The 14,517-nt window shown below is 41.0% G+C and overlaps 1 protein-coding gene across 1 annotated transcript; it reads left to right on the top strand.

Annotated features, from left to right (window-relative positions):
* Positions 1–756: 756 nt before the first annotated feature.
* MTG2 (mitochondrial ribosome associated GTPase 2) lies at positions 757–6,064 on the top strand. Its single transcript, XM_032705263.1, has 6 exons — positions 757–942; positions 2,725–2,872; positions 3,499–3,614; positions 4,202–4,420; positions 5,081–5,219; positions 5,602–6,064. The coding sequence occupies exons 1-6, from the start codon at positions 760–762 to the stop codon at positions 5,994–5,996; spliced, it is 1,200 nt and encodes a 399-aa protein (XP_032561154.1). The 5' UTR covers positions 757–759; the 3' UTR covers positions 5,997–6,064.
* The last annotated feature ends 8,453 nt before the right edge of the window (positions 6,065–14,517 follow it).

A 14,517-nucleotide genomic window follows, 5' to 3' on the forward strand; every position in this document is an offset into this window, starting at 1 on the left:
AGGCCGAGGTGGCCAGAGGAGGGATCCCTGAACCCCTCTGGGACAATCCCCAGTATCAGTCCAGGCTGTGGAATGAACTGATGAAGAGCAGCCCTGAGGAGAAGAACTTGGGGGTGCTGGTGGGTGAGAGGCTGGACATGATCCAGCCCAGAAACCCCTGTGTGCTGGGCTGATCCCACAGTGTGGGCAGCAGGGATGGGGGGATTCCTGCCCCTCTGCTGCCTCCAGCTCTGGGGACCCCAGCACAGGAAGGACATGGACCTGCTGGAAGGAGTCCAGAGGAGGCCACCAAGGTGGAGCACTTCTGGTATGAGGAAAGGCTGAGAGAATTAGGATTGTTCAGCCTGGAAAAGAGGTGACCCAGTTGTGGCTTTCTGGTACCTACAGGGAGCCGACAAGACACATAGAGACTATTTACAAGGGTGTGGAGTGACAGCACAAGGGGGAACGGCTTCACACTGCAGAGGACAGGTTTAGATTAAATATTAAGAGGAAGCTCTTCGCTGTGAGGGTGACGAGGCACTGGCACAGGTCGCCCAGGGAAGTTGCGGATGCCCCATCCGGGCTGGACGGAGCTTGGACCAACCCCGTCTAATGAAAGGCATCCCTGCCGGCAGCAGCGGCTTGGAACGGGACGATCCTTAAGGTCCGTTCCCACCCGAAGCACCCCGCGATTGAGCGATCCGCGGGCTGACCCGGCCCTCACGGCCCCACAGCGGCTGCGCTGGGGGCGCGGGGCGGGCCCGCCTTGCCGCGGCCATGGCGGTGTCGGCGCTCGGGGCCGGGCTGGGCCGCGCCGCTGCCGGGGCCGCGCTGGGCGGCCGTGCCCTGGGGAAGCCCGTCCTGCTCCTCCTCAGCCCGCCGAGTTTCTCCACGACCTGTGCGAGGTGCGCCAAGGACAGGCGGCTGAGGCAGAAAAGAGCCATTACGGAGCGGCAGCTGGTGAGTGCCGAGGGAGCTGCGGGGCGGGCAACTCCCCGCCCGCCTCAGCTGCAGCTCCCGCCTCCTCGCACCGAGCCGCTGCTGTGAGGAAATACCGGCTAAAATACAATAAACTCTCGGAATAGTGAGGAAATGGGGCTGCCCCGCAACATCACGGTGTTCAGAGGGGTCACAGCAGCGGTCACCCTTCTTTTATGCCTCTTTGGGGAGCATCCACGGGTCGAGAAAGCAAAAAGCCTTTTGTAGCTAAAACTGTAAACCATTTAATAATAAAACAATATTTTAAAAAATTAGCTTTAGAGCTAAAATACTGTTTTGTTTCTCACTGTTGTTTTGGGTTTTGGGTTTTGTTTGTTTGTTTTGGGTTTGTTGTTTGTTTGTTTGTTTGTTTGTAAGTCGTGCATAGTAGCCAGCTGCCAAACAGGTAGCATTTTATGTCAGATTGCAGGATCCTAGGATTTACTCTTCATCTTAATTTTGTAGTTACACGTCTGTGGAAATTCTTATTTTTTAATGATCCACAAATCACTTCCCAGTCAAAGCCATAGTTTCCCGTCTCGCCATGTGGTGGTGCCAAATACATTTCTAAAAGAGGCTTTTTAAGGCATCACTGGTCTTAGTATAACTTTAATTATCGAGAGTTCGGTTTTGAGGGTTTCTTTTCTCTCAGTTGCTTCTCTTCGGTATCAAACCACTAATCAGACTTTTTCTCCCTCAGATACTATTTGGGTTGTTTATTTAAAGTGACCCTTATTGCCCATTCTCATGAAGTCCCTTTAGTAACTGACAGAATTTGAATGTTACCATGAGTTTCTCTTTTCCTCTCTCTGTGTAAACAATTCCACCTGCCTGTATAAATGTGCTTCTCTAATGTTTTCTCTCTGGAATTTCGGAAATAGGTAAATATTGTCAAACCTGTTTTTCTGATAGAAAAGCTGAAACATAGTGCAGCATAATTAGTTTGCCAGAAGTAAAATATTAAATTAATACCAGAAACAGAGCCAAGATTTGGAATTCTCTTTACACTGTATATATACATACATATATATATATATATATATACATACATATATATATATATATACATACATATATATATATATATACATACATATATATATATATATACACACATATATATATATATATATTTTAGCTCCTGAAGAGTTGGTGTGGCATATACTAAGATTTTCTCTGCTTATTCTGTTTACAAGTACTTTATACTGTCAGAATATTGTAGTATGCCTTAATTTTATCACCTGGCACAGAAAGCAGTGAATCGGTGTGAGAGTATCCCTCCCACATGAGCACTGTGCCCCTTTGCAAATGTCAGTTCAATTTTAAGAAGCAAAAAGCTTATGAATTTGTTTTTTCTTTTCATGAGTAGGAACACAATTACTTAAGTGACTTTGATTGAGCTACCTGTCAGCATTGTATAACTGTATTAAAAGGATACTTCTCCTGATATAAGTTCCCTTAACATGAATTTTATATTTCTGGTGCCCGAGCTGCTGCGTGAAGTTATATCAACATAGCCTCAGGCAACTGCTTTTAAGGGGGTTCTTAAAAATACTTGAAAAATGAGATCTGTTTTTCTTTGTTATTACATTTAGCACACTGCATTTCCTTGATCTGTGAATGGCAGCAGAGTTCTGATATATTTTTATCATTGAACGGAGCTCGTCATGACTGAAAATAGCAGGCCTGCCTATTATTAAAACTTCTTGGAAGATGACTCTGATAAATTGTGCTTGAAGTGTACAACCCCCACCCTTGTTACAGACACGATATTTCGTGGATCACCGGAAAGTGCGCGTGGTCGGAGGACGAGGAGGAGCAGGGGGTTTTTCCTTCTACAGCGAACCCAGGAAAATATTTGGAGGTCCTGATGGTGGAAACGGAGGTGATGGGGGTCACGTCATTTTGAAAGGTAAAACTCACTAAATCGGTTTTGTCTCGTGTTGTTGTCTTACTGCTTAACACCCCGCCCCAGCAAAAACAGCCCCGCATGGATGGTAAGAAGTGATAAATGTCAAAAATGTTAAAATGGTTACTTCTGTGTGAGGTATCTTTGCTTTTTAAGCTTTGTCCTGAACTGTGGTAATGGGGACACAAATGACACTGACAGCCTTTGAAAGCTTTTGGAAAATGAAGGTATTTTGCACATATATTAGTGGCTGTTGCCTGACTGTGTTATGATAAGGCTGGGATTTGATTAAATTTTCCTCTTAAAATGAATAAAGCTGCTTCTGCCTCCATCCTGCTGCAAAATCTGCTAATCTACCAAATTAGTTTTCCAGAGTATTTTGTAATGGTTGCTTTTGAAATGACCACTGTATTACATGCATCATTAATAAACCTAAGTAGATAAGCAAAGGCAGTTAAACTTCATCACAACTTAGATTAACATTAGTCTGCCCTGCTATGTTATTATTGAGACAGTAAATAGATATGCATTCATGCAGTATTCAGAAAGGGAAAGAACAGTCAAGAGGTTGTTCTTCTGTGTCTGTTTTACCAAAACTGTGTTCAAAATATGTGTATTTTGCTTTACAGCTGACCGGCAAACAAAATCACTTTCTTCAGTGCTCCCCTTCTACCAGGGTTTTCATGGAGAGAGAGGAGGAAGAAAAAACTGTTATGGAGCTAATGGTGCATATGTGTATGTTAAAGTAAGTAAATGAGTGTTGCCTACCGTGTGTTAGTTTGGTACAATCCTGATTTTCAAGCTGGAGAACCTTGTTGTGAGCAAATCTTTTGTGTTCGTTTGCAGGGAGCCTTGTGTGCTGTCTGCTGAGACAGGGCTGGTTGGCACAGGGCAGATCAACCTGCTTTAAGTTCTTCATAAAAATTAGACTTCTTTGGAAGGTGCATCTGGTCAAAACAATTTACTTCTAAGGATCATACCTAGAGCAACCTGAGCACAGAGCTTCTTAAGTAGGAGCAGATTTCTTTTCTTCAGCTGGCCTGTTTTGGTGCACACCTGCAATGTTTCTTACCTTGCTACTGTTCTCAGGCTTCTTAAAGGGCATTTTTGGTTCTGCTAACACTTTAATGAAGGGTAGATGTCTGACAGTGCTCTTTGAGTTCAGAAAGTGAGCTTCATGAAATGCAATTCTGTTTTTGGATTCTTCAGGTTGAGAATATGGAGCAGTGGTTTTCAGGGGATCTGAAATTGTCTGGTAAAGGACCTGCTGCCGCCAGCTCTGCTGCAGGCTTTGAGCTTCCGTGTAACGCTTGCATCTCTCTTCACCTGAAGGTCCCTGTAGGTACTTTGGTGAAGGAGGATGGGGAGGTTGTGGCTGACCTCACTCAGCATGGTGAAGAGTATGTTGCAGCTTATGGAGGAGCTGGAGGGAAAGGGAATCGCTTCTTTCTTTCCAATGAAAACCGGTCTCCAACATTATTTACTCCGGGAGAGCCAGGTCAGGAAAGGGTCCTTCATCTGGAACTCAAGACAACAGCTCATGCAGGATTGGTGAGTTGCTGTGGTTCTTCAGCTTCCTTATCATTGTGGGATGACACTTGACTGACTGAAGAAATAATGGGTGATAACATTTTCGTTAGCCTCTGGCTTGCTTGTTTAGAGATGCAGCTCGATGCTTTCTTGCTGTTACGTGGTAGAAAGGTGTCCACAGTGATTCACAGAGCTGTCACTCTCTTGGTACTTGATGTTGTCCTGCTTCTGCTAAAATCCACACTATATATAGAAAAGCAGTGTGCAAGATTCGTCAGTGATTGGTGATGAGCAGCTTTGTCTGTTGATTCTGCAGATGAACAAGACAGTATAGAGAATTCTTCTAAATTAGTTTGTTTTCTTGGGTTTTTTTAATTGATAAAGTTCACGTCATTTATATTTCATCCCTGTCTTTCTTTTTTTACAGATAGTAAACGTTTGATTTTGTTAGTATCCTCTGAAATGAAAAATGTATTTAGACATGAATGCCAAGTCAACTTAGGGCTTAAACTTTTTTCATAATGGAGTATGGAAATGTTTTAACACCAGCTGGTAGAGCTGTTAAAGTTGTGCTTTGCTGCAGAGTGTTCTTGCTGTGGTTCAACAACTGCAGAATAACTGTCTGGTCTAGTGAAATTTTGCATATTTCTTTAAAGATTCAGAAATGTGTTTGTATTCCAGGTGGGCTTTCCCAACGCTGGCAAATCCTCACTTTTGAGAGCCATCTCCCGTGCAAAGCCAGCCGTGGCTGCCTACCCATTCACAACCCTAAACCCCCATGTTGGCATTGTCCACTATCAAGACTACGAGCAAGTGGCAGGTAAGAACTGGAGCGTGTTGTGTGTACCCTGATGGCAGTTTGTGTCAGCTGGGCAATGCTTTGAAATGCTGCAGAAGCAAGTTTAGCAGTTCCTGTAGAATTCTAAAGAACTTCAAGCAAAACTATACTGAAAGCCCATGTCATGTTTCACTTGTAGGTACCACCCTTAATATCTAACTAGCAGTCTGTATTCTGTTTGAAACAACCTAAATTTAGGGGGTTTAAAAGATAATAGCAGCAAACTTAAGATGAGGCGTGCTTTAATATTGATGCACTGAGACATAACTCTAAAAGTATTTGCACTGGCCAGTAAAAGGGATTTGTTATTTGGGTTTTTTTAATTGGATATGGTGGACTGACTGTGGAATTTCTCCCATTGCAGTTGCTGACATTCCTGGTCTCATCAAAGGTGCTCATCAAAACCGGGGCCTCGGGGTGACCTTCCTGAAGCACATCGAGCGCTGCCGCTTCCTGCTGTTCGTGGTGGATCTCTCTGTGCCTCAGCCATGGGTTCAGCTGCAAGACTTGAAATATGAACTGCAACAGTATGACAAAGGATTGTCTGAGAGGCCTTGTGTTGTCATTGGGAATAAGATTGACCTTGCTGAGTCCAGGATCAATCTGCCCCTCCTCAGGGAGCGGGTGGCTGAGCGGGTCATCGCGTTGTCTGCACTGACAGGAGACAACTTGGAGGAGCTGCTGTGGCATCTCAGAGAACTGTATGACACTTATGTGAAGACAGAGCAATCACGAGGGCAAAGCCCAGTCAAGTGGTAGGAACCAGAACTGCTGTGGGCTGTGCTGGAAGGAGAACAAAAATAAAATCTTCATTTCATTAGATTGCATCTCCGTGGCTTGGTTTCTTTTTTTCTGGGTTATTTTCTCTTTTAAAATGCCAGGGCACAGTGTGTGGATTTGTTGTGGGCTGCTGCACTGGAAAGATTGCTTTGTTTGTTTGTTCACCTGGAGGTGTCTCAGGTGTTTTACAGCAAAATTTGAAAATTGTAATCGTGATGGGTGTTGAATTGGAAACCTGGATCTTGTTTGGCATTAGATAGTTAATTATGGGATGAAGAGAATGCTATCTAGTAGAAATAGCTGAAATTCAGGATCTGCAGGAGATGCTGGCTTGTTTTATGAATTGTAGTGAAGTTTCTTCTCAATTTTCACTAATCAAAAATTCTAAAATAAAGTGGTCCCATGTTTATCTGGTTTTATACAATGACCAGTTTGAGTCATCTTCACTTAAGTTTTTTTCCTTCTCTGCTGTGATTTCGTGTGAGTTTTTACCCTCAGAGGAGGCACAGCTCCTCCGTAATTTTAGGGAGGAGGAGCACAAAACAACTGCAATTAATGACTGAAACGTTTCCTGATCAGTATAAATAATTAACTGTCTTTAAATGCTGGTAGCAGCTAAGCAGCAGTATAAACTAGCCAGGGAACAGCCATTTGAGACTCATTTCTGGGTTTTCCCATTTCCTTGAGAAATCTCAAGGAATGTTCTGAGAAATCCTAGGCTTAGATATTTCAAATAAAAGAAAAATACAGTTCTTTGTGTCCCCCCCTTATTTTTTTTAACTGTGTGATTTTTTGGACCACGTTCTTAAGTTTTATTCTCTAGGAATTCAGAAATCTTGATTTAAGAACAGTGGATCTTTGCCCTCTCACGCTGAAGGAAGAGCTGCTTCTGTATTCTCTGGTTATATTTTGCGTAGAAGATAATTATGCTAATAGTGAAAAGTCAAAATTTATCAAAACCCATTAAGTTTTTTCTTAAGGGACCTTAACAGGCTTGTGAAATACTGAGACACAAATATTGTCAACCGTAGATGGAATTACTGAGTGGGTTTAAAAAAAAAAAACAAACCAGCTATAACCTATAAGCACTTTTTCTAATACACCACAGCAAACGTGGTAATTCTTTCTGCTTCTTTCACTGCACATTTTGCTTGATTCCATCTCTAATGCTTCGAAATGGCACATCCTTAAAAGACTCTCTGTCTGAGGCCATGAACCATGGATTTTTTCCTGACTGCCTGTGGCTGGAAAGGGACAGTCTTGTTCAATCTCTAAATTACAGCTCCACTGATGCCCTCCTGCAGTCTCAGTGTTGGGACCAACTCTGTAATTATGATTATTATTGTATAATTAGAAGTAACTTTGCCTGTGTAAGAAAGCAGGTCCATACCTCTTCTTAAAAGCAGCAAGTTTTTAAATCTCAAGTGCAGGATCGACTCAAATCCCTGAATTATCTAATAAAATTATGGGCAAAACATGTAGTTACCTCTCCTAAATTCACATTCTGAGTATTTCTACTTGTGATCACGTGTGGGAAGTTATCTATGCATTGTAAGCAGTGATATTGATATAAATAGGATCAGGAAAAAATGAAAACTAATATTAAATCCTTAAGTCTCTCGTGTTTTGCTTCAGCTCTGGAATTTACCAAACTGAATTAAGTTAATACTCAGTTCTCTCCTTTTGTTTGGTTTAGTGCAGCATTTTTGGGCTTAACTGTTGTTTTCCTTTCTATAGCTACAGGCTTTTCAGCCAATTTAATAAAACAAGGAGAAGGTTGCCTGAGCACCAAAGCTGGTGCAGCTTCTTTGCAGATTATTTAATACCTGCAGATACTTTGCACGCTCTGACTGTGCTTGAGAGTGCCAGAGACTGTATTTAAAACCTCTGTGCTCACAGGAGCTTTCACCCTTGCTCTTGGTGCTCACTGTAACCTCAGTTCTTGAGGGGAGAGCAGTGTTGTTTACTGATCTGTGAAAAGCTCAGCAGGTTTCCTGACAGCTTCCCAGAATGTCCCGTTGATCCTGGAATTGGGTTCTTCGTGCTCAACACTTCAGCCACCTGCTCTGGGGTGACAGCACCATGTTCTTGCAGGGTTCAGAGAGGCTTTGCAGGATCCCTTCCTCTGGTGATGAAAAGTGCCCAATAGCTCCAGCTGTAGTGTTGGAAGAACTGTTTGTAAGAGCTTGAACTTTACCAGAGTCAGTGCACAGCTGTACCAAGGGGAGTCACCTCCTGCCTCAGGGCCCCTGTCAGTGCAAACAGCAGTGACTGTGCTCACAGTGCTGAGTGAATCACTTGGGCCACGTTTCTCCAGAGTGCTCCTTCAGATTTAGCATGAAGATCTCCTGGATCCCATTCCAGTGGGGGCACAGGGCTGAGGAGGAGAAGAAAAAATAATTCAGTTAAGAGACAGTGATAAATTGTTCCAGGGAAGAGTTAAGTGCTATAGGATTTCTTCCCACTTTTTTTGGCTGGGGTTATTTTGGTGGATTTCTTCTGTGTGACTTTCCTTAACTGCTTTCTGCTTTCCTCTGCTGAGCCTTTGATGCTGTCCTTGCTTTTTAAGCTGGCAACAGGAGAGATGTGGTAATTTTATTTCCCATTCTGACAATAAGCCATGGGAATTTAATGTGAATTGAAGTCCAGTCAATTCTCTATTTCCTGGAGGAGCTTGAGCCATAATTTTGTTTAGCACTTCACAGTTCTAGTACTCATCTTTTTAATGCGTTTTTTTAGTACATGATTACAACACTGTTTTGGTGCTAATTGTAGGGGGTTTATACTTATTTGCAGTTCTCTCCCCTTTGTAAGACCTTGGAAAACGTAGGTGGTTATCAATTGCACAAAAAAAGAAAATAGAGTGGTAATGAAAAAACAAGCATTAAAAAGGACCACACTTTTAAACATGTGGATATTGAGGACTCAATGCAGTACATCAACTAAAGCATTGAATCAGTGTGTTTAAGCATGAGATATTTTGCAATCTGCTTTACTTGTGATTTGTAAAGCACTTCTTTGTATTACCTAATTTTTTTTATATTAGGGAAATTTCTTTCACTATTGTCTGTGTACTTACTAAGCATCTTCATAGTGATTTCTGTTTTTAAGTAGATTTGTTGTGAGTAAGTACTCTGACTTGACCATGTGTAACAACTTATCTGTTGTTTTCAAATATTAATTCAAATTACAGAATGACAGGAGTAGCTTTGAACCAGAGATGCTTGTGGTGTTGGAGTGGGATCTTGCCACAGTTTGTACATGTTTGTACGAGCTGCTGGATACAAAACCACAATCTAACTGCTTTGCTGTCCTGTCTTCCAGGGAATGCTGTTAACTGGGCTCGATGGCCAACACCTGCAGTGTCGGGTTAATGTTGGGACCAGAGGTCAGGTTGCAGGTGTGCAGCTTAATGAGTTCTTAAATGAGTGGCAGGTGGAACAAAACAGGGAGCAGACAGGCTGCTGGAATGTCAGTGTGTTGTTTGAACTGCTAACTCTGCAATGGAAATTAAACAACACTGAATATATAATATTTCAGCTTAATCTTTCTGCAAGTATCGTTGTGTGAAATGGATTTTTTGCAAGTAGCAAGGTTATGTTTGCTTTGAGAGCTTTTGTTTCCGGGAGCACCGTAGCCTGCAGGAAGAACAGGTAGGTTTAGAGCTCAGCATCTCTTTCACAGCCCTGTTGTAACTGAAAGTTTTATTTTGGTTTTGGACCGCTAATAATGAATTCATCAGCATTGTGAAAATGGCTTTGGTATAAATTAAACCTCCGTCCTGATACTGCTAAACTTCATCCCAGTGTTTACGTGGGCCTGGCCTTTGAGGGACAACTTTGTTTTCTGCTTGTCTTCCATAGTGCAGGTTCCAGTGGCCTTCCCCAGGAACAAGTTTTCCCATTTTGTTAAACAGAGATTAGTTCTGGCTGCACTACAGAGGTCTGGGAAGACTGCAGTTATTGCTGTTCAGAGGGGAAGTTACATTTGTGTGCCAGTAATGATAACGGATGATTTTACAACTCTTGATAACAGAACAAAGCTCCCTTCAGGCTGTGCTCTCGATTTTTCCTTAAGCAGTTCTGAAATTTATCATGTGTTTTGTGCCCATTTCTCTGAGACATAAAACTGAGCTGGTAGGACAAAGGCAGGGAGATTTTTTTATCAACCTTGTTTTAATGTTGAGACTGTGTTTGTCCTTCATTTCCCCACCGAGAGAGTAATTTTTCATCTCCTCTCCACTGACTGAAATAGAATTGTCCAAGGAGGCACGATTTCTCATCCACAGGGCTTGGGTTTTTGATTCTGCCCTTGTTTATATAAAATATTGTTTTGACTCCTTGAAGTGTGCTTTCCTTGGTCAGCTCTGTTCTTTGCTTATTGCTGGTACTGTTATGCCACTAAGTTGGTGACGTGTATTTGTATATCACATATACATTGCCTGACTGATGAGTGAGGACGAAAGACCAGCCATACTACTAATCCATATAGTTATGGTTTAATAACTGACTTGTTGTCTGCATGCTTCATTTCAGTAAGAAGTAATGGCAGTGGGTGGTTACTTTGTTACAATCCATTTTATTCTGGTAACATTCCATTAATTTTAATTGGAGGGGCTGGCATGATGCAATGGTCACCCAGGCTCAGGTCGGTGGGGTTTTTAACTGGAATGTAGCACTGCAGCACACTCAAATGCTGTTATTTTATGTCATGATTAGTGAGTAAAACAAGACACAAAACAAACATGAAGAGCCTTGTGCTTATTCACATATGCTGAAAATGTTTTATACAGACACACTCACCTTTTAAAAATGCAGGTTTAGAAATGCACTTAGATCCAGCCTTACTAGCACTGATTGAAAAGCAGGACTGCAAATGAAGTGCTGAACAAATTATCTTTTGTTATTCAAATGCTCAGTGGGGCCTTTTTGTCTCTGTAACTGGGAAAATCGATAGGCAATTAATGTGCAGGTAAGAGTCAATATTTTAGAAAGCATCTTATGGTTTGGGATCAATTTTCGCCTATGGCAAAGCTTCGTCATGGTTTAAAGATTTCTCATTTGAATCTTGACATTTGGTTCCTCGGTGCTTAATTACCATTGAGGCTGGAACATCCCTGTTTTCCAAAGACATGTGAATCCCACCCAGTGCATCCTTTGTACACACTCTTAATCAGCCACTGATAGAAGCCTCGTTGTTCACTCTCTAAATCCAGATAAATTAATCTTCCACTAAAAGTGGAAAATGCTTATGAAGAAAAATATTTTCATGAGGGGATGTAATTGCTAAAACACTGGTTTGTCAAGAAGACATCTGTGATATTACAGATGAAGTATCCATATTTTGATTATCTTATTCATGAAATCGTACTGGTTTCTGGCTATTCATTTCCTGTTGTTTTCCTCTGTTATAAATCAGGAGATGAGTTTGGGCAGCCAGAGTGCTTTGTCCAGACAGGACTCACATTTATCACATTTAAAAAGTAACCTGGTAAAAGGTCACTGTATTAAATCAATATGTTTTTTTACTGCATTGCTTCTGAAAATGTTGATTTTCTTCGCTTACCCGCCCCCACAGCAGACATGTAATGGAAGTTTAAAGCAGTGGTTCAAATCAGCAATTACTGGGATGCTGAGGTGTGTCTGGAAAAACAAAACCTGGTAACATTAAATAACTTCAGTGCCAGAAGTTGAGGGGTTTGAAGGTTGCCCATTGATGTGATGGGTTAGGCCCCATGTTACCTGTGCTTGAGGCTCTTGTATCTATAGACTGAAAAAATGTATTTTATTTTGGCAAGCTGCCACAACTCTGTTTCTGTATCAACCAAAATTTTCTAGCTTCATTAACTAATTTAGCTTCATTAACTAATTTATAGCCATTAGGAAAATGGCTTTGAGAGATGAAAATTTCATGAGTTTAATTTTTTTATATAATTATTGTTACAGTACCTAAAGTTTGTGAGTATTTTTTTTTTTAACCTTCTTTCACTGGTAGAAACTGGATCACAAGAAGCTGAGGTCCAAATCTAACCAGGATGGGAAAAGTGTCCCACTGATTTTAGAAATTTTGAATTAAAATATCTGTCTGGATTTGGACCCCAGCAACTTGCATGGCCACACAGAAATTCTGTGGCAAGGCAAAAAACCTGGAATTTGAAAAAAATCTGAAAAAAAATCTGCCCTCAACAAAATCCTCAAGTATCCACTTCACCCTCTTCATGGAACTGCATTCCATGATAGTGTTTAGGAACTTTAGGAGAGCTCACTCAGGTATCTCTAATTATATTTTTTTAAGGCATTCAGGATTTTTTTCACAGTAAATAAAACTTGATTTGTAGATAGATAAAAATGATCGCCATGCGAAACATGTACAGTTTACCAACTGGTGCTACTAATTGATGTAATTATCACTAATTAAATGTTCTAAAGATAGCGATTTTTGTAATGCTTTTTCAATGGGTTGAAGTGGCTTATGAAGCTGATCAACACAGAGCAGTTCTAGAATTGTGTATTAAGACTAAATTAAGTTAGTGCAACAGAAGATATTTTCCTAATGTATTTATCCTGGAACAAAACCAATATCACACTTAGCTAACCAGGTCGCTTGATGAATGAGAGCCCAGTAGGAGATTTGCTTTTAGTGAATATTCAACCTAAAAAATAGTTATATTCCCACTTTCATGCTAGTAAAGCCTGAGTGCTTATATACTAATGGAGAAAATAATTGCAGAGGGTCACAAATGTGATTGAATAAAGAAAGAACTTGTTCAGATTTTCTCAGAAAACATGTTATGCTTGTTCTTGTCTTTCAGTTAATAGATCTGCTTTTTCAAAGGCAATTTGGTAGATCCTGTCAGCACACAAATACCTCTTCAGAGTCTGCAGCACAAGTGGCATTTAGGCTGACTAAAATTTATGTTTTGTGTTCTTTTGTTGTGGAGGAGGTAATTCCTCTGATTTGATAACTTGTTATGCCACAGTCGGGAGTGATTAGTATTGATTACAAATATTTAGTATTTGCAAACGGTGACTGAAAGGCACTTCCCTAAAGTGGTGCATAGTGACAGTTCTCAGTGAAATAATTGCTGAGGTGAAAATAAGATTATTAAGATGAGTCAATCATAATGACCTTAAATAGCTGATTTCCCAGTTTTCAGTTGTCCAGAACTTCAGCTGGGACACCTCTCAAGAGGTGAGTGAAGGAAGGTTGTATTTCTGGGTTTTTTTTCCAAAGGAAATTAGGAAGTCCTCGTGTTCTCAGAAACCATTTTGGAGATGGTCACTTTGTAGCAGAGTTCAGGGGCATGTGGGACTTGTGAGGGGGAATTTCTAAGGGATTTCAGCTCTATCTGCCATAGATGAACTGTTCTGCAGGCTTCTGTCTGCATGAGTTCTTCCCAGTGAGAGCTTCAGAAAGGATATATTGGGCATTTTGGTCCTCTGCTGAGGTTTTAAATTACCTTGTTGAAGAATACTTGCAATGACAGTCACCATATTTGACTGCAGTCTTTCCCGTACTCTGGAATTAGCTCTAAGTCAGAATTCCTCTGTCTATACAGTTCTGCAACATCTTTGCAACCTTCATTTTGAGTAAAAGTATTAATGGCAGCAACAAAACATCTTCTTACTTATTACTTTCATGAAAGCTCTTGGATTACAGTTTTATTCCTTGTTCTCAGAATGCTGACCAGAAGCCTCATAGAGGTTTTATACATATTATTTTATCCCTGTATATTTTGAATACAAGCTGTATCAGAGATATTAAATGGTGTTTTAACCATAATGGTCTATTAAATTTTGCGCCTTTTAGAGTGTAAATTATTTCCATGATGGAGGGCGATTGCTCTGCTTTGTCAATCCCTCATCAATTCATGGACCCTGCAGGGTGTACGTGCAACCTCGTGTTTGAGGGATTATATATACAACCCCCATCATTGTTTGTTCTTCAATAAACAGCCTCTAATGACTAAAGCTGTGTGTGAGCTGTTATTTAACAGCTAAAAAATTTGCCAGAACTGTTATTGCCCTTCTAGCAGAGAGCTTGTTGTTTGTGAATGCTCAGAGGGATCTTGAATCAGATTATTAACTCCTTTGCAATCAGTTTTCCTTCAGTGTTAATTGTGCTGCTAAATCCCAGGATATTGTGTTTAAAAATAACTCAAAAGTCAGTGTCACATCACAGACACATTTTTATGCTTAAAAGAACAGATGCCTAAGTTGTGGGTGCAACCTGCCTGTAACAAGTCGAGTTTTGTCGTGAATTGTGTGTTTACATGCACAGGAGGGATGCTTGTGATGTTTGTACACACACATCTCAGAACTACCTCCCTTCATGCCTTCTCCTTGCCACCTCTAGTATATAATCACTGTGTATCGTGGCAGGAGGTCCCAGGAATTATTGGCAGGTATTTGATGTATAAGACAAACCTGTACAACATGACAAAAGGTCCTGCTTGGTGCCTCTGAGTCATTTAAAAAAAAAAATTCAGGTTGTAGAATTT

The sequence above is a fragment of the Chiroxiphia lanceolata genome, chromosome 17, assembly GCF_009829145.1.
Source record: "Chiroxiphia lanceolata isolate bChiLan1 chromosome 17, bChiLan1.pri, whole genome shotgun sequence".
Classification (NCBI taxonomy): Eukaryota; Metazoa; Chordata; class Aves; order Passeriformes; family Pipridae; genus Chiroxiphia; species Chiroxiphia lanceolata.

Bases quoted from the DNA above. Each gene is read 5' to 3' on its own strand.
- MTG2 (XM_032705263.1), top strand. From the start codon at position 760: ATGGCGGTGTCGGCGCTCGGGGCCGGGCTGGGCCGCGCCGCTGCCGGG. The intron at 3,615-4,201 runs GTAAGTAAATGA...CTTCACCTGAAG, and splicing joins GTGCATATGTGTATGTTAAA to GTCCCTGTAGGTACTTTGGT. The intron at 5,220-5,601 runs GTAAGAACTGGA...CTCCCATTGCAG, and splicing joins AGACTACGAGCAAGTGGCAG to TTGCTGACATTCCTGGTCTC.